This window comes from Penicillium soppii (genome assembly GCF_028829465.1).
Source record: "Penicillium soppii strain IBT 18220 chromosome Unknown utg000006l, whole genome shotgun sequence".
In the NCBI taxonomy this organism is placed as follows: domain Eukaryota; kingdom Fungi; phylum Ascomycota; class Eurotiomycetes; order Eurotiales; family Aspergillaceae; genus Penicillium; species Penicillium soppii.
Window position 1 is genome coordinate 257396 of NW_026643236.1, and position 16593 is coordinate 273988.

At 49.3% G+C, this 16593-nt stretch overlaps 10 protein-coding genes across 10 annotated transcripts; 4 read left to right on the forward strand and 6 right to left on the reverse strand.

The window, feature by feature from the left end:
* Positions 1 to 1424: 1424 nt before the first annotated feature.
* On the reverse strand, positions 1425 to 1895 carry N7529_007457 (MFS drug efflux transporter; the record flags this gene model as incomplete). The annotated part of the gene is made up of 1 exon (XM_057242984.1): positions 1425 to 1895. The coding sequence occupies one exon, from the start codon at positions 1893 to 1895 to the stop codon at positions 1425 to 1427; it is 471 nt and encodes a 156-aa protein (XP_057094522.1).
* A 27-nt stretch (positions 1896 to 1922) lies between these two features.
* Positions 1923 to 2285, reverse strand: N7529_007458 (efflux pump antibiotic resistance protein; the record flags this gene model as incomplete). The annotated part of the gene is made up of 1 exon (XM_057242985.1): positions 1923 to 2285. The coding sequence occupies one exon, from the start codon at positions 2283 to 2285 to the stop codon at positions 1923 to 1925; it is 363 nt and encodes a 120-aa protein (XP_057094523.1).
* A 554-nt stretch (positions 2286 to 2839) lies between these two features.
* On the forward strand, positions 2840 to 3139 carry N7529_007459 (60S ribosomal protein uL16; the record flags this gene model as incomplete). The annotated part of the gene is made up of 2 exons (XM_057242986.1): positions 2840 to 2884; positions 2951 to 3139. The coding sequence occupies 2 exons, from the start codon at positions 2840 to 2842 to the stop codon at positions 3137 to 3139; spliced, it is 234 nt and encodes a 77-aa protein (XP_057094524.1).
* Positions 3140 to 3187: 48 nt separating this feature from the next.
* N7529_007460 (60S ribosomal protein uL16) lies at positions 3188 to 3673 on the forward strand (the record flags this gene model as incomplete). The annotated part of the gene is made up of 1 exon (XM_057242987.1): positions 3188 to 3673. One exon carries the CDS (start codon positions 3188 to 3190, stop codon positions 3671 to 3673), a length of 486 nt encoding a protein of 161 aa, XP_057094525.1.
* A 796-nt stretch (positions 3674 to 4469) lies between these two features.
* N7529_007461 (Mic19 family protein) lies at positions 4470 to 5357 on the forward strand (the record flags this gene model as incomplete). The annotated part of the gene is made up of 2 exons (XM_057242988.1): positions 4470 to 4745; positions 4815 to 5357. 2 exons carry the CDS (start codon positions 4470 to 4472, stop codon positions 5355 to 5357), a joined length of 819 nt encoding a protein of 272 aa, XP_057094526.1.
* An 822-nt stretch (positions 5358 to 6179) lies between these two features.
* N7529_007462 (ribonuclease P/MRP protein subunit POP1) lies at positions 6180 to 8887 on the reverse strand (the record flags this gene model as incomplete). Its single annotated transcript, XM_057242989.1, has 2 exons — positions 6180 to 8492; positions 8561 to 8887. 2 exons carry the CDS (start codon positions 8885 to 8887, stop codon positions 6180 to 6182), a joined length of 2640 nt encoding a protein of 879 aa, XP_057094527.1.
* A 237-nt stretch (positions 8888 to 9124) lies between these two features.
* N7529_007463 (putative MFS drug efflux pump) lies at positions 9125 to 11267 on the reverse strand (the record flags this gene model as incomplete). Its single annotated transcript, XM_057242990.1, has 8 exons — positions 9125 to 9535; positions 9591 to 9721; positions 9782 to 10154; positions 10210 to 10589; positions 10651 to 10807; positions 10863 to 10921; positions 10975 to 11053; positions 11106 to 11267. 8 exons carry the CDS (start codon positions 11265 to 11267, stop codon positions 9125 to 9127), a joined length of 1752 nt encoding a protein of 583 aa, XP_057094528.1.
* Positions 11268 to 12160: 893 nt separating this feature from the next.
* N7529_007464 (PaaI family thioesterase) lies at positions 12161 to 13077 on the reverse strand (the record flags this gene model as incomplete). Its single annotated transcript, XM_057242991.1, has 2 exons — positions 12161 to 12514; positions 12655 to 13077. 2 exons carry the CDS (start codon positions 13075 to 13077, stop codon positions 12161 to 12163), a joined length of 777 nt encoding a protein of 258 aa, XP_057094529.1.
* Positions 13078 to 13491: 414 nt separating this feature from the next.
* On the reverse strand, positions 13492 to 15440 carry N7529_007465 (ubiquitin-specific protease UBP6; the record flags this gene model as incomplete). Its single annotated transcript, XM_057242992.1, has 2 exons — positions 13492 to 15155; positions 15209 to 15440. 2 exons carry the CDS (start codon positions 15438 to 15440, stop codon positions 13492 to 13494), a joined length of 1896 nt encoding a protein of 631 aa, XP_057094530.1.
* Positions 15441 to 15967: 527 nt separating this feature from the next.
* N7529_007466 (ARP2/3 complex 20 kDa subunit (P20-ARC)) lies at positions 15968 to 16300 on the forward strand (the record flags this gene model as incomplete). Its single annotated transcript, XM_057242993.1, has 1 exon — positions 15968 to 16300. One exon carries the CDS (start codon positions 15968 to 15970, stop codon positions 16298 to 16300), a length of 333 nt encoding a protein of 110 aa, XP_057094531.1.
* Positions 16301 to 16593: the final 293 nt, after the last annotated feature.

Consider the following 16593-nt stretch of genomic DNA (forward strand, 5'->3'; position numbering starts at 1 on the left):
TTTTTGGCATCTGTGGGGAGACATTTGACTGGTCAATCTACCAAAGCTGCATGGTTTTCCCCCCGACTTCACCGGTGAGCGACCCTGGTTAGAACCCGGGGATGGGAATATGCACTGTGGCGCACATTAATCGGAGTTTTAGTTGTCAGCATGAATTTTTTCTTTCTCGGAAATGGGTAAGACTTCGGCGTAATTTCCAGCCTACGACTTGCAATTCTGTGCAGAAAGTCATTATATTTCAAGTAGGTGTCAGATTGTACATTGTATGTACGATGCATCCATACAACGTTCGAGATAGATGATCGGAATAGATCGGCCCCAACACGGCATAGCGACTCGGCTCCAGGGTCGATCTGAGTGGTCAATGGCCCGAATGCACGGAATCCCGAATGTGCGTAAGTTGTCTGGGACCCCATGGAGACGATGAGACATGTGGCTTTTCTCTTATTAATAGTATTCTTTTTGCCAAAGTAGCGTATACATGGGATTGAGGCAGAGTATTCTATTTTGACCAGATCTCACATTGTGAATCTTTATTAGATAACTATAGAGGTGCTTTTTATTTATCACTAAGACTGTAGAATTTATGCATTTGAATACCTCAACAAATATTATCGCCAAGTTTTATTGTGAACATCTTCCTTTTTATTTCTTCTATCTCCGTCGCTCTATTCACGCTCAGATAAAAACACACAGTCTGTACAGCAGCGTCGGGCTGCAAAAACAGACGTTCTCGCTTTCTTGCTAGACTAAGTAATAGAGTCAGTGCACCAGCCACAAAACGAGTATGTACGTCTCGCCCATAGCGTCCATAATGGCCGATTTAACCTTGACTTTCTCTGCGTCGGGCAAAGATAAGACGAGGGTCGATGTACTAGAAATCACGGCCTCGACTGCCCGTATGGATATGTTGGGTAGAAGTTTGATGATACTCCTTTGCGACTCGTTTAAAAACACGCTGTTGGCGATAGTAGTGCCAACGACCTGAGCATAAGTGATCAATCCCAGGCACTAGCCACCATATGAAGGGCGACAGAAGCTTGAGCAACCGAGAATAAGGCTTGGAGATACATTCCTGTGCCAAGGCCGGTAAGGACGCTTTGTAGTAGAAAAGGGCGCCGCCGGTGAGAATTAGAGCACCTCCAATCGTGTACCACGGCATATATAGACCTTATGCAGACATCACGCCGCCATTGACACAGATCATGACGACGTAAGGAATGATAAAAGGTAGTAGGAACACCGGCGTCAAGCGGACCATCGCCTCAGGTAAATTGAAAGAAGAGCGGGACGAAGTAGACGGGGATGAAACAAGCTGTACCGGCTGCCGATGGGCAGGCAAAGAGGAAAAGCATAGTCCTAGACCTAAAGAACTCTACTGGCACAATCTGCCGGGTAGCAGGAGTACCGATAGCGAAGGCCTGCTAGAGCCGAAGCAAAACGAACAGCACACCGGAGCAGACGGGCAATCCGATGATGTTCCCGCTTCCCCAGGCCCAGGTCAAGCCACCGAACGAGATAGCCATGACACTGGATAGGAAAGCACCAAGGTTGAGAATACTTCCCTGCCAATCGATCTCACGGACTCGGCCCCCGAGAGGAGCTCTTTTTCGGGGGTCGATATTCAGGATGAGACAGAAGTAGACCGGTGCACAGGCCGCTCCCACTAACAATTTGATGTAGAAAGTCCAGCTCCAGCTGACAGAGCTCTGGCTAAAGCCTCCTCCCACAATTGGACCGAGGACCATGCCAAGACCCCAAGTCATGCCGGTGCTGGCTACATACATTGGCCGCTCTTGGAGTGTGGTGGTGGCTGCCAGAAGCGTGATCACGCCACAGTATAGTCCAGAATCACCGATACCACAAAGAACACGGCCTACGATGAGGGCATTCATATTAGGAGCCGATCCGCAAACCGCAGATCAGATCTCGAAGATCGCGACGCTGATGATGTAGGTCCATTTCGTGTTGATGTAGAAGAATATTTTCCCCCAAAGAAGCACAGTGGCGGAGGCTCTCATAACTAACCCAACACCGACCCATGATAGCTTATTGACAGCTTGAAAGCCTCGGACGATCTCAACCTGGCAGCTTGCAGTGATGGTGTTGCCCATTGCGAAGAGGAAGGTCGAGCTCTGGATCGCCAGTACGACAGTAATCCACTTCCATCCTTGGATATCACGCGCAGCAATCTCGAGATCGTTGGCTGGCGGAACTCTGCCCGTGACATCGATGATGTTGTGGATTTTCTCCATGTCACTCGAGGATATGTCGCTGCGGTTCATCTTGTGCAATTATTGCGCCGTAACCAAGAGCTGGTTGAGAGAGAGATTTTAGAATGAAAGCTTGAGGACCTCTTTTTTTTTGGAGAATTTAAAACAATATAAGCGAAAGATAACACAAGGAATTCGCTGCAGAGATAATACATTACCAATTGTCGGCGTTTTGTGTCAGCCAACACGGTGTGCCAATTCATCCGTTCCTGCGCTTGTCGGGTCTACTCTTTTTCTTTCGCATGAACACACACGGTGCATGTTACACAAGTTCAACCGGTCAAGAAACCCGACCCAGACCCGATCAGAGGTATATACGTTTTATGTATGTAGGAGACCGGACGATCTTGGGGGAAGATCTTGCGGGGAGATATTTAAGCCGCCTTCGGTACCCGAAGCCATGTGGGGGCCATGCATGAACCCCGTACTACTCGTTCCTTAGTGCCCGAGTCGGGAGAACTAAAGATTTTGAAGATTCCCCGTATAGGCTTATTTAACACGTTGATTTGCTCACTTTCAGCACTCGATCCTTCATTATCTCACGATTTCTCATCAAACGACCAAACATGGCACGCAGACCTGCACGATGCTATCGGTATTGCAAGAACAAGGTTAGTGCTCACTCTGGCTGACGCCTTGGCATAATAAAAATTCGCATCTAAGATAGCATTATTTAGCCTTACCCCGAGTCACGCTTCAACCGTGGTGTCCCAGATAGTAAAATCCGTATCTTTGATCTGGGACGGAAGAAGGCGTCTGTAGACGACTTTCCGTGCGCCGTGCACTTGGTGTCCAATGAGTATGAACAACTGAGCTCAGAAGCACTAGAAGCTGCACGTATCTGTGCCAACAAGTTAGTCAACTAAATCTCTTCGATTTACCTAGGTATCTGCCTAGGTAGGTATGTTCATACTATGGCTAATCTCCCCGTTCTTCTCAAAAGATATCTCGTCAAAGTTGCCGGCAAAGAGACATTCCACATGCGCGTCCGAGCTCACCCTTACCATGTAATCCGAATCAACAAGATGTTAAGCGTTGCTGGTGCGGATCGTTTACAAACGGGAATGCGAGGCGCATTCGGAAAGCCAGCTGGCAAGGTGGTTCGAGTAACCGTGGGCCAGATTCTGCTTTCCGTGCGAACAGTCGATCGCCATCGAGTGACTGCAGTGGAGGCGCTGCGTCGCTCTATGTATAAGTTCCCTGGTCGGCAAAAAGTGGTTGTTAGCAAGATGTGGGGCTTCACTTCTTTACCACGAGCTGAGTATTTGCGGTTGAAGGAAGAAGGCTTGTTGCGGAATGATGGTTCATATGTCCAGTTCTGTCGGCGGAAGGGAGAGGTGAAAGAGAACATGAAGAATTTCCCACAGGCATACAGTCCCCCTGTGGAGATGCGTATATGAGGCTGTACTCTATTCATCTTGTATCAACATGACTTTGTTCGTGGGTGAAGGTATGTGGCATACAAATCAAGGGCCTTCTAATGTAAATTTCTACACTCATCCGGAAAATCACTTTAGTTCAATACCAGTAAGGTCGTGTATAATATATAATACTTACAAAAGCCAAGGTGCACCTACGAACCAGTACCTAGATACATATTGCCTTGTGCAGGTCTTCGTTTGCCTATTGGGATACATGCTATAGGCCACGCGCTATACAAGAACAAACCTAGTAGATATGTATCTACATCTATGGATACAACTCCAATTCACTGATTTATATCAAAGCAGTACTTGCTATTCGGTATGAAAGAATTCCTACTAGGTGACGGAAGTAAAGAATGTTTTAACGCATAAATATATATTTCACTTTTTTCTACATGTATGCAGCAACAGGCATTGTTACTACAAATCGTTGATAATTGTAAATGATCATTAGCGTTTTATTTAACGTGAGATGTGGAGTGATTCTTTTTAGTGCCTGATTATACCGTAAGATAAAAAAGCAGCAAGAGGCTATGCGATCTAAAATGGAAAGGAAATAGTCTTAGGGCTACTGGAGCCAACTGGACAACTGCCCAGACCAATGGTGACTAATCACACGTGACCTGCAACATCCTCCCGATGTCCGAACTGATCGGGTTGTGAGCGGGCATCTCGAATCACCTCTGTCAATTCAATCTTAACAGGACTTGTCCTTTTTTGCCGAAAATGGGTGCTGGAAACTCTAAGCCCGAGACCTCGACCGGCTCACAACATGTGTTCTCCAGGTATTGCTCCCCGAGTCGAATTTCAGCTTCCGCGGCATTTGGTGTTTGATGGCGGAGGGAAAGGGACCAACCTCCCAATTGGTATCAATTGGAAAGGGCAGACCATTCCCTTGCTTCAAAAGAGCATTCGAGCTCCAAATACCACTTGCGATGCCGCGGAGCTCAGTCAAAGCACTCTACAGCCGACGCTAACATCCACAAACAGCAACTCTCCAGTGCAATTCTCCTCGAACTTAGTCGATGCTCTCCAATCTAACTCAGAGGTATGCACACCACTGCACTAATAACCAGGTAAATGGAACCAAAAACTCACAACCCACCCAACCCAACAGACCGATTCCACCCGCTCGAAAGCCCTGGAACTGGAAATCCAAAACCGCGTCGCACAGGAGCTGCAGCGGCTTCGCGAGCGCGAGCAACAAACCCTCGCGCAGATCGAGAAGCGCATCGCCGAGTCCAAAGACACGACCTCCCTGCCCATCACAGCAGCGACGGCGCCACTGGCCCCCTCGACCTCCGGCTACCCCGAGGGCTCTTTGAACCTGGACGCCCCACGTATCCCCTTCGCAGGACGGCACCACGACCCGGCGCCCACATACGCGGCGGCGGTGGAGACCGCTGCTCCGGCTGCGCCGGCTAAGCGTGATATCTCGCGGGACTCTGTGGCCGCGGAGATCGAGCAGCTGCGGAGTAAGCTCGATGGGCGGAGGAAGCTGACGGAACTGGACGATGGCATTGCCAAGGCTCGGTCGGATGTCACTAGCTGCTTGCAGTTGAATGACCGTCGGCCGTTGAACTGCTGGGAGGAGGTTGATGCTTTCAAGCGCGAGGTTGCGCGTTTGGAGGCTGCGTTCGTGGATCGCATTGTGGGTTAGATTGGTGGGTTAGGATTTACGGCGGCTTGATATGAATTGAAGTCTCTATGTTTGAGGAGCCCTCTTGGTTGGGCTTAGAGCTGCTGTACTGTATGTATAGAACGTGCATTTTCTTTGTTCCTTTGTTTCATCTGAATAGGATAGATCTAATCCATGGATGAGACTCGATTTCAGTCATTTCAGTCATTTAACCTGCCTTCCAGGGCTTAGGAAAATTTTCTTACTGTAGTGTTGTGAGGGGGACCTTGTCAGTTAACGTCTGGCATCTTGATCACAATTGGGCTCTGGGGTAACTCCAGTGTTAACGATCGGTCCAACTGTATGGTCTTCCCATGTAAACATTAGAGGTTTGTAGACATGGTTTTTGTTGGGATGTATAAGTTGAAACATTATATATGGACAATCCCTGACCAGTCGGGTCATAGCCAGCCAGGCACAAACCTTCCATGGGACAGGGAAGTGAAAGACGATTGCAAGAAGCCAGAATGCCCGAAGTCTGATTCTAACCCAAGAAACCAACAAAATAAGAAGGCTCGTGCTAAAACTGCTAAAAAGAAATGGTGAGTGACTAGCCCCTCAGCTTCACTACCCACTGACGAATATTGTTCATAGAACACGGTTATCGCAGGAGCAGTCATGACAGATCCGGGAGTATAAGGGCCTCGTTTATTTGGCATGCTCAACGCATAGCTAGATAGCAAGAATGAACTGATCTTCAGGTGGAAATGGTCAGTGAACGGCGTTGTTGTTCAAGTTTTCAACAAACTAGCAGTATTCGGGTATATAGAAAATATAATGTATTTCTCATCATAAATTTGGTTATCATACAAACTCCCACATCCCCAACCGCCCGCTCTTCTCTCCAGCGGCCCGAATAATACACGTTCGTCTCTCGTTAAGCTTGACATTGGGTTCCAATACCTTTGTAATCTGAATTGATCCAATGCCTGTGCCTTTTCCTTCAGAAAGATTATAGTTGCCCGTAGTAACAAAACCAATCAGATCCTCTTCGGCGGGCACTTCCAAGTGCTCCAAGTCAGACTCCTCGGTGGGAGATGATATGAGAGACTCGGCAAGCAAACGTCGAGCTTCTTCGGAGGCAGGTACCGGGTTACCCTTCTTGGAGACCTTTGACTCAGCATGTTTACTGGTGTTTCCTGAGGCAATATCAAGCCATTTTTGGCGCAGGGCTGGGTCAGTGGGAAGCCGGTAGATTCGCGCACGGGGTGTGGGTGTTCCACGCGAAGCGAGGGAAATATAAACAGTCCCAAAGGTAGAAGCATCAACAGACGCTTTGTCGAATTTATTTAGGGTTTGCGAGCTATCAAGTCGAGGATATCGGACGTTGTGAATGTTGAGAGGTGGAATGGTGGGACTAGAGGTATCGATTGACACAGGCTCCTTGGCATCGGCTGGCTTTTTGCCAGACTCGACCTTGTGGCTGCCATCAGCTGTTTGGGCTGCAGTTTCTCCCTGGCCCGGGCCTTGAAGCAGTCGTTCCCAATCACAGGCCCAACCGTGGCCAATCTCGCCCTTTGGACGGCCCTCTCCCAGTACCATGTTATCAAATTCTGGACGCCGTCCCTTAGGACGACGCTCCCATTCACGTTGAGACTTCTTGGTCTCGCGTTGGCCCCATTCCCAGCCAGCTCGGGTCCCTGGGAAGTCTCCGGGAAACCAAGCTTCACCGGCTTCGAAAGCAAGCTGTTGCTGCTGCTTTAGTCCACCGAGGAGGGGATTTCCCCCACTGGATAGCGGGTAGAACATAAGCGAATACCAGACTGGGACAACACATTTCCATGGCAATAGAACCGTCCAAGAGCCCGGAGCATTGCTGCGCTTGGCCCGGGCTTCTGGCTTGTTTGCCAGGATCATGACAGGGATTTGAGGATCAGATGGCTGGGCAAGTGGATATTTACCAGGCCCAGCAAGAGTGCGGCGCCGGTTGATGGCTTTCTGACTAGGGAGCTGACGAGCTGCAGTCAATCGGGTAGATCGATCGAAAAGCGTGGATGGACCTTGTGTTTTATCCGGACTCCATGCAGAAAGTAGGATAGCAAGATCATTCATATGCGATTCATTGTCGGGAACGTGAAGTGTCCGTGATGGAAAATGTAGGCGAGGATCAGAGACTGCAAACGAGAGCAGGGCATTATTTGGTAATGACGAAGGATTTGAAACTCCTAGAAGGGCTTGCCATGTCGCCTCTGGACTTTGGGCCGACGGAGCATTGCCGTCAGGCCCCAGGATTGGTTTCAATGTTGCCAGTAAAGCCTCGGCAGAGCCTGGTCCCGTAACTTCAATGCTACCAATTTCGAATCGCAGATCCTCAACCATTACAGGAGGATTTTGCTTCTTGGAGACGTCGAGAACATCTGTCCACAGCTGAAGGAACGCTGAAGGATGGACTCTAATCCAGAGCTTTCGGTAATCCTTTGATGTCTTGGTTTGAGGGTGATCTGCATCAATCATCTCGACATCCTCATGCTTGGCACACCAGACCAGTGTCACCGGCGCAGTCAGGCGCGAGCGATGATCTTTTTCGAATGTCCATGCCTGCAGAGAGCGAGTGCCAGCCCTCCATTTCTTCCCTTTCGCACCCCAAGCATTCTCCCCCTCAACACCAACTGCCATGAGAACAGCCTGGATAGCAACTTCCGTGCCCTCCAGCTGAATAGTGGACATATAACTCATATCCCACGCCACAGCCCCCCTAGCGCCTCGGGCACGGTGGGTGGGCCGATAGCTCTTTTCGGTGGGAGACAACGGTATAGCAAAACGCCAGAGAGGGTCTTTAGTCGTGGCCATATGGGCTCGCTTTGCGTGATATAAATGTGTAGGCAACCACGTCTTGCACTTTTGGCGCTTTCTGTATTTGGGCTCCGCAGGCGTGGGCCTCGACAGCTTGTTCTTCTTGATCTTTGGAACTCTGGGTGCAATATTGAATGCATGGCTTCCCTGTTCTGCCAAAGTTGTCTTTTCTTCCTGATCGAGCTTGGTCTTTGCAGCCGCCCGTCGGGCCTTTGTCTTAGAATTGAGAGCTTGCAATCGCCGGGCGGTATCAAGACGAATGCGCATTCTCTGGGATGGTTTGCGTCTGCGCGCGGTAACAGTCGGCGTGTTATCCTCGACCATCTGTATAGTACAAGGTAGAAATAATTAGCCAAAGATTCTCTCTAGAGGATATACCGGTTGCCGAATACTTCTCGCTTTGCTCGGGCTCTCAACCTCCGCGGAACACGCTTCACATTATGACTCGCCGTGCGCCGCCTCAGCGAACGAGGCACCTTCTGAAATGCCCGCGTTGTGAGTGCGCCTTTCGACCGCTGCATACCCTCTTCGAGAGCCTGTATCTCGAACGCCCGGGCTGCGGAGTAGGCGGCGACATCGAGCTCTCCCGTGGCGGAGAGTGCGGCGTCTGCCGACTGCACAGCAAGGGTACGCGCATCAAACGTTTTCGCGCGCTTGCGAGATCCTCCGGAAGTGCCATGGGGGCCTGAAGGCTTCCGCTTGGGAGGTTTGGAAGCCATGGCTGCTGATTTGAAGTTATATCGAAGTTCGTTGCGGCGTAAAAAAGTTGCCGGGCTTGGCGCGTCATGATCGGCGGCCCCACGACATGATTTTTGTTTGGCATTCAATTTACATTTACTTCTTTACTACACAACAATTTCATGTTCAATTGTCAAATTTTTTTCCAAACATGATTCTCATTATACACACATATTTCAAAAACTAGATAGTCCAAAAATCCCAATTGCCAGGTGGCTTCACATCACAACGGCAACATGGTCATTCATATACTTCTTGATGCTGCCCATAAAGCAGGCGGCTACGATAGAGACACCACCAAATGCAATGCTGACATAGTATACCCATTTGTATCCTTCAGCATATGCGAGTTGCCCCGCTCCGACGACCATCTGATAGGCAGTCTCATTTCCAGCGATCCCGGGAATTAGACGTAGCTCGTCCAACAGTGAGGCACCAGTCAGTTCAATTGCTTCGCCGATGAGCTTGACATCGGTGACATTGAGCTCTTTCATCATCACACCACCGATATAGTATGTTGCGGCGGGAACAAACTTGGAAATGAAGACATTGTAGTAGATGGTGTAGCCGACGCTTCCGCCTACTACGCGAATAGATAGAGTGAGCGCAGAGATGGTAGCAATAAGATCCTAAGTAATCAGATTGTCAGTCAAATTGCATATTCTTTGCGTCCAGCTAACTTACATCTGGGCAAATGATTGTGGTGATAATTGAGGCCGGCACAACGATGCCTCCAATTCCTAAGCCGGCAAGGACGAGAATGCCCCAAAGTTGATACATATTGTCAGTGCGGCCGATAGACATAGCACCGCATCCTATTTTGGAAAGCATGAATTAGCCTCATGGTACCCTTAAAACTCACCAAGAAGACTTACCCGCTGTCATCAGGACACTACTGATGATCAAGAGTTCCTTATTGTGGCCCCGGAGAACAGTGAGCAGCGCAAGGACGATACATGCACCTGCCATGATCCCGAATCCAATGGGGAGACCTCGAACACCCACTGCTACCGGATCATGACCGTAGACGTTGAATGCTTGTGTGGGCCAGAACATCAGGACGGAGAAGAAGTTGGCACCGGAGATAAAGGTAATCACAAGTGTAAGGCCCAGTGTCCGAGGTTCTTGCTTCAGGCGAGACGGAAAGATGGGATACTTGGCTCCATATATCTCCCAGAAACCAAAGGCCACCAGAAGAAGGAACCCAATGATCAGGGGTGCCAGGACATGAGCAGAGCCCCAGGGATACTGGACACAATGTTAGAAGGGTTGAAGTACCACTAGAGGATATAGCCAAACATACCATATATCCACCCCACTGCAAGCCAGCCAAGAAAATAATCAGACCGGTGATGCTGAGAAAGCCACCCACAAAGTCAATTCGTCCGATGATCTCCTTCTTGCTCAAACCAGCAGAATTGACTCGTGGCGGAGGGAAGTAGAACAAGATAGTGATCAGCAGGCCGAAGGCACTCCATGCACCACAGAACGCTCCAACGTAGCGCCAATTGCTGTAGTATGCGATAAGCTGAGCCCACAATACAGATGGGCAGAATGGCACGATGGTGAAAATCAAGGCTGAAACATAAACTCCTCTCTTTCTGGTGGGAGCCATTTCAGAGGTTGCAGCCAGAGCTGTCAGCTCGTTAATTCCGGCACCAGCACCAGCAATCGCCATACCAGCTGTTTGGGCGATGTTAGCGAATGTATCTGTTTCATGCTCATGTCATTTAGCAAGACGAACCGATGAAGTTGTTCATTGTGTGCACTGTGCTGCAGATAATCATTCCGATGACAATAAGAGAGGCGCCGATGATAGCAACTAGGCGGCGTCCAATTAGATCGGATATAGATCCAACGAATGGACATACACCTGCGAGACCGAGCAGGTTTGCAAGAACCTGGGGTTCATTAGTTGATGAAAGGATTACTATACTTCACGCGGTATCCACTCACAAACCAGACCCATCGATCTGCTCCACCAATGTCTCTATAAATATAGGGTGGAATACCGCCTGAACCAAAGTAATCAGATTTAAACCAATATTAATTTGGGGGGTTGGTTTACCAAACAGATAAACTGGGATTTGACTTCCAGTCCACAAGAAAGCCATGGCCACAAAGCCCATGAAGCGACGGAAGGTCATCTTTGAGCGAGTCAGTGTCATCGCATCAATAGGTCTCATATCATTGCTCTACCGGAATATCCATTTCGGACTCATGCATAGCCTCTTCTGATCCAGATCCGGATCCAATCTTTTCCTGGTGACTATGCTGCTCAGAGTCACTATGCTCATGGTGTTGAATCGCCGCCTTCTCGTCACCCGCCTGTCTGGATTGATCAACTATGTCCGCCATCATGCCCTGAAGTCAATGACCAGGAATTGCTGAAGACAGGAAATGGAAAAGTGAATCAGAGGGAAATCCGGGGAATTGACGTTGGCCCCACCGAACTTAAATAAATAAATTTAGATGCGAGGGGAATTGGAATGGAATGTCGACTGATCATACAGCGGATAGTATTGGGGAAATCAAATCCAAATCCCAGAGACCGAGAATAGACAGATAATTTATCTTAACTTGACACCAAATCTCCCTCTCCCTAGACCATTATTGTCGGAAACGTCCGCTTGGTGATGTAACGAATCAAAAAGAGGAGATCAAAGAGCTTGTATGTGGTACAAGCTAATGCGCCATGATTTAGGGTCTGGTAAGCGATAGCCGGGACAAAAATGCTTGGAATCTAGAAAATACCGAGGCAGCTTGGCAAATCCCCCAGTATTTCTGGGCATTTGGACATTTCTGGGGGCCAAATTCGCCCCATTGCGGGTTGGAAAATGCGGGGGAAGAAAAACGTGGAGCAGAAATGATTCATGCACTCGGGCCTCGATCCTTTCACCTTCGGAGGTCATGCCTCAATGGGAATCAGCCCCGAAACTATGATCGTCTGTGTTTCTATGGTTCTTGAAGATTGCGTGTATGTGTGTGTCCAATTATGTACAGTATATAGAATAATGTAATGATAAATGATAGTAACTGTTGGAAAGTGTCAAGGAAATGTGTAGGTGTACAGGAATACTTTATCTAGAAGTCTCCTTTGTGTTTTTGCGATGATTCGCAATTTGTTCTGGTGTCCAAGCGGGTCGGGAGACGGGTGTTGAGTCTATGGTGGGAACAAGGCTGAATCCCAAGTCACCCGATGTTCCAGCTCTGGAGATTCATAGATGCCAATGTAAAAAAGAGTGCCCCAAGTTTCAAAAATGTTCCCCAACTTTAGCAAGCTTGAGTTTCTTAGGGACAACGAAAAGACCCGATGCCTCAACACAAAGTTGACCACTCATATCACGCATCTCGCAAGTAGCATATGCCTTGCGGTCCGTGCTTTGTTCCTGGTCTAGAGACGTATGCAGGGCGTAGAAGCCATTGGACAATGTCTTATTCCGATAGCTAACGTTGAGATTGGCAGTGACCCCTGTTCGCTCTGGGAAATGCCGAATAGCTATTCGGCCTAAATTCTCATCGATGACCGTGGCCACTGCACCGCCGTGGACCATATGTGGCCAGCCCTCAAGGCCGTGTCCAAAATAGACCACGCTAACATTGGCTTTCTCCTTTTCGTTCCAGAAAACTTTCTGTAAAGTAAAACGCAGTTAGATGACGGGATCCCGAGGTTCGGCATTGGAAGAGGTTCGGCACTTGAGCATGTACTTCTTACATGCGTCAGACGCCAACAGAACGGAAAACTAACCTGAAAGGCAAGACGTCCGCTGCCAGCCAACGGACCAGAAGTCAGCCGATGAGATTTGTGCTCATCTGAAAAGTGCTCGTAGACGTCCTTTTCCACGTAGTCGGGGTTATTGCGCAACGCTTGCACAATAGGGAGTCCGTCGGACATCAGTTGGATATCTGCAAGCATCGCTTTGTCATCTGGCGAGCCGGGTAAAAACGGTGGTTCGAACATCAGGCGGTCCATATAATTCCCTGCGCCTAGGCCAAGTGCGCCAAATATGCCCGCATAGATCAGACGCCGCGTCCATCGCGATGGTTGCCTCGAGGCATTTGGCAGTGCCGGTGCTGCAGTGCTGACATTTCGAGCCGGTTGGCGCCAAGCTCGCGTTTGTGTTGGGATGTGGCGCAGGGCCGACTGGAGGATTCTGCGAGAATGAATCATAGTCACATCGCCATTTTTTGATTGAGAAGCTCAAATTGATCGCATTGAATCTGGACCGAGGCCCAAGTCACGTGCGATTAGTCATCTGTTTCTGGCCCCAGGGCTCCAGGACATTGGCTACTCGACTGTATAGATTGAGACGAAGACAAATTAAACTATAAGGTGCAAATTATTGTAAGGCTTTGAGAAAAAAGTATTGGTAATAGTAAAGGCACGAAGACCGCCATCATTCATGTTCATCGTTTCTATTCATCTAGAGGCAACATTTGAAGGCTTATGCTTATATGAAATAATCATACAAGACCCAACTACTCAGATGTAGGCAGATCAATCGCGCGATAGAGACAAATCAGTGCAGAGTGGGATTCACCTTGAGATATTGTTAGCAGTCGATCCAAGCTGATATTGTGGGTTTCACTTACCACCACCGGAAAGGGTCTCGATCTTCTGTGCTTCCACCTCAGTCACCGTGTCATCGTTGAACCACCACCACTTGCCACCCTCCTCTCGGCGCTTGCTACCGGGCTGAGCCTCATCCCGCTCCTGTTTCTTGACATACGCGGTGTAGTGGCCGCTGTCAGCGCTAGCACCCTGGTGGGTGATCACAGCACGAAGCTCATAAAGACCGGACTGGTTGGTTCCATTGTCTCCAGTGCCCCTTTGAATGAGAAGCTCTTGGAGTTCTTTCTTAGCAACGCGGATGGATTCCGCTCTCTCAGCCTCGTACTCGGCATCGGTCTTGAAAGTTTCCTCCATCTGGGTGTCGCCGTCCTTGTCGTTGGCCTTGGCTTTGTTCTCCTCGGTGGCCTGCTTCTTCTGCATGGGCTCCACGTTGTCGCCCAAATTCGTCTCTTTCATTTGACGCTCCGCACGCTCCTCCGCAACCCGTTGGCGCTTCTGGGCTCGCTCGACGTCCAACTCCTCTTTGCGAATCTCGCGAACCTTGTCGCGAATAGGAACAAGCTGCTTGCGGAGATCCTCGGTACAGAACTCCACCACATCCAGTTCAGCAGGGAATGTCACTTTGCGCATGATCTTAGCCTTCTTTTGAGTCTCGCGCTTCCAGTAGAATCGAACGAAATGAACGGTGAGGTACTTGGGCAGTCGTGCGATGCGAGACCGCTTTTTGTAAACAGAATTCCGCTCCAACAAAGGAGAGTTTTTCTCAATTTCTTCCTCCAAGCCAGCTAAAATTCCATCTTGCAAATGGTTGGTTTCCTTCCCAATATGACAGTCCAGCTTATAGAAAACATCTGAGCTTTGACTGGGTTCCTCGCCGAGCTCCTTCGCAGCTGGGTCCTCACACTCAGTAACGGATTCGAATTGACCGGCGAGATATTTGTCCACAAACGAAGTCTTTGTGGCAGAATCCCCCTCTCCTTCAGTGATGGTCAACTTGGCCCGCAGCTGGTTCATAATTTGAGAGAAAGCCTCCTCAGCATCTTGTTGGGCATAGCCTTGTCCGTTTCGATCACGCTGAGCGAATTGAGGAAAGACAGATCGAAGAGCGTTGAGGAACATCAGCGGAGGAATTCCCACCTGGGTTTCAGACATTTGCTTGAACAGGTCTCGTAGCGAGGCGGCCAAATCGCGAGAGCCGCCGAGACCACCCAGGCCAAAGCTGCTCAGGTCTGACAGTCCAGATTGACCAGCTCCTCCGCTTGGGCGGTAGTTGAGGAGCTCCTGCTGAAGCTCCGGAACACTGCGCAATGTTTGTAAGGTGGAGTTAAGATAGCATGTGTTGCCCAGGTTCTGCAAGCCAGCGGGAGTAGCACCTTCCTGCCTAGCCACCTCCGCCTCGGTCATGTCTTCCAGGAATCTGACGGTTTCCTTGGGTCGACCAAGGTCAGCAGAACCTTGGCCTCCCGATGGTGTGCCCATCATCATAAACACCTGCCCGGGCTTGGCATTGAGGGACGAAAGAGGTGTGTCATCTTTGAGCTGGCCACCTTTGACGAGAACCTTTTGGCGGTCGGGTTCGACACCAGTCAAGGAGAAGAGTTGATATTTGAGGGTCTCGCCGTTCGATGTAGGGTCAAGCTCGACTTCGTGGCGCTTGCCAGCATGCTTAACAATGACTGTGCTTTTGTTAGTATTCATTGAAATACACTGCCGACCAATCGACACATACTAGGTACAGCTGCCATGCTGGATAGGTTTTGACAAGGAATGATGTGAGTGGGATAAAGAGCTTTGAAGAGCTTGTGGTTGCTGAGGCGAATGATAAACACCAACGAGGAAGCGTGGGGAGAAGCATTCACCGCCCGGCTACCACCCACCCGCACGTCACCTCCCTTCAGCCTAGGCCACACTGTTGTCCAGGAATCATTGCGACCATCCACTGCCTGTAGCTCAAGGCTCATTTCAAGTTTCGGAATTCACTTACTGGCCCTATCATCTTCCTCGCCAACCGCGTCCTCGAGACACAATACCCCGCGATCATGGTCCGTCCCGCCCCATTAAACAACAAGTCTACAACTAACACGTTCAATTCAGTCGCAATCGCTTCGGCCGTACCTCCAGTGGCAAGTTCTCTGTTATTTATTCTAATCTACAGTAGACATGCTAACAGTCCGCCAGCGTCCGGTCCTCTTTGACCGCCGCTCTTACGATCTCCAACTTCGCTTCCCAGGCATCGGAACGACAGTAAGCAACCGCTGATACCGATTCAAAATACAAAGACGCTTATCAAATGCTTCTATGTAGCAATACCCCGCAAGTGGAAGCCCGAGACAGCCCTGAGTTGCTCTTGAACCCGTCAGTCTAACGTCTACCCCCCAGACTCGCATAGGGCTAATATCGATAATCCGTCCAGGTTGCACATAAGCAGAAATGAAAATGAGAAGGTGTAAGTATACCGTCGTATGTCTTTGGTCGCATGTTACTAACAATGCATAGTTTCATTGAGCCTTCGCGAAATTCCGTTCGAGTTTCCATCCGCATCAAGCAGGCAGATGAGATCGAGCACATCCTTGTTCACAAATTCACTCGATTCCTCACTCAGCGAGCGGAGTCATTCTTCATTCTGCGCAGGAAGCCGGTGGAGGGCTTCGATATCTCCTTCCTCATCACGAACTTCCACACCGAAAAGATGCTTACTCACAAGCTGATTGACTTCGTAATTGAATTTATGGAAGAGGTGGACAAGGAGATCTCGGAGATGAAGCTCTTCGTATGTGACAGGTTATACTATCTTCGTCCCAAGTCACTAACTCTTTGGTAGTTGAATGCCCGTGCTCGATTCGTCGCCGAGTCTTTCTTGACACCGGTATGTTTCTATTGTGGTGTATCTCATTGACCCACTTGCTAATGCTAGTCCAGTTCGATTAAATTGCCCAGCGTTTTCTTGTTGACTCCGAATAATGAATGACCTGTGTTTCCCACCTTCTACTCTTGTACAGATAGCACAGGCTTGCATTGATTAAGAGAGAACTCTATACCGATGTTCGTTTCCAACCTTGGAATGACTTCTGCCCAATTCTATACATGAATTGTACAGAGTAGATTTGTGCTATG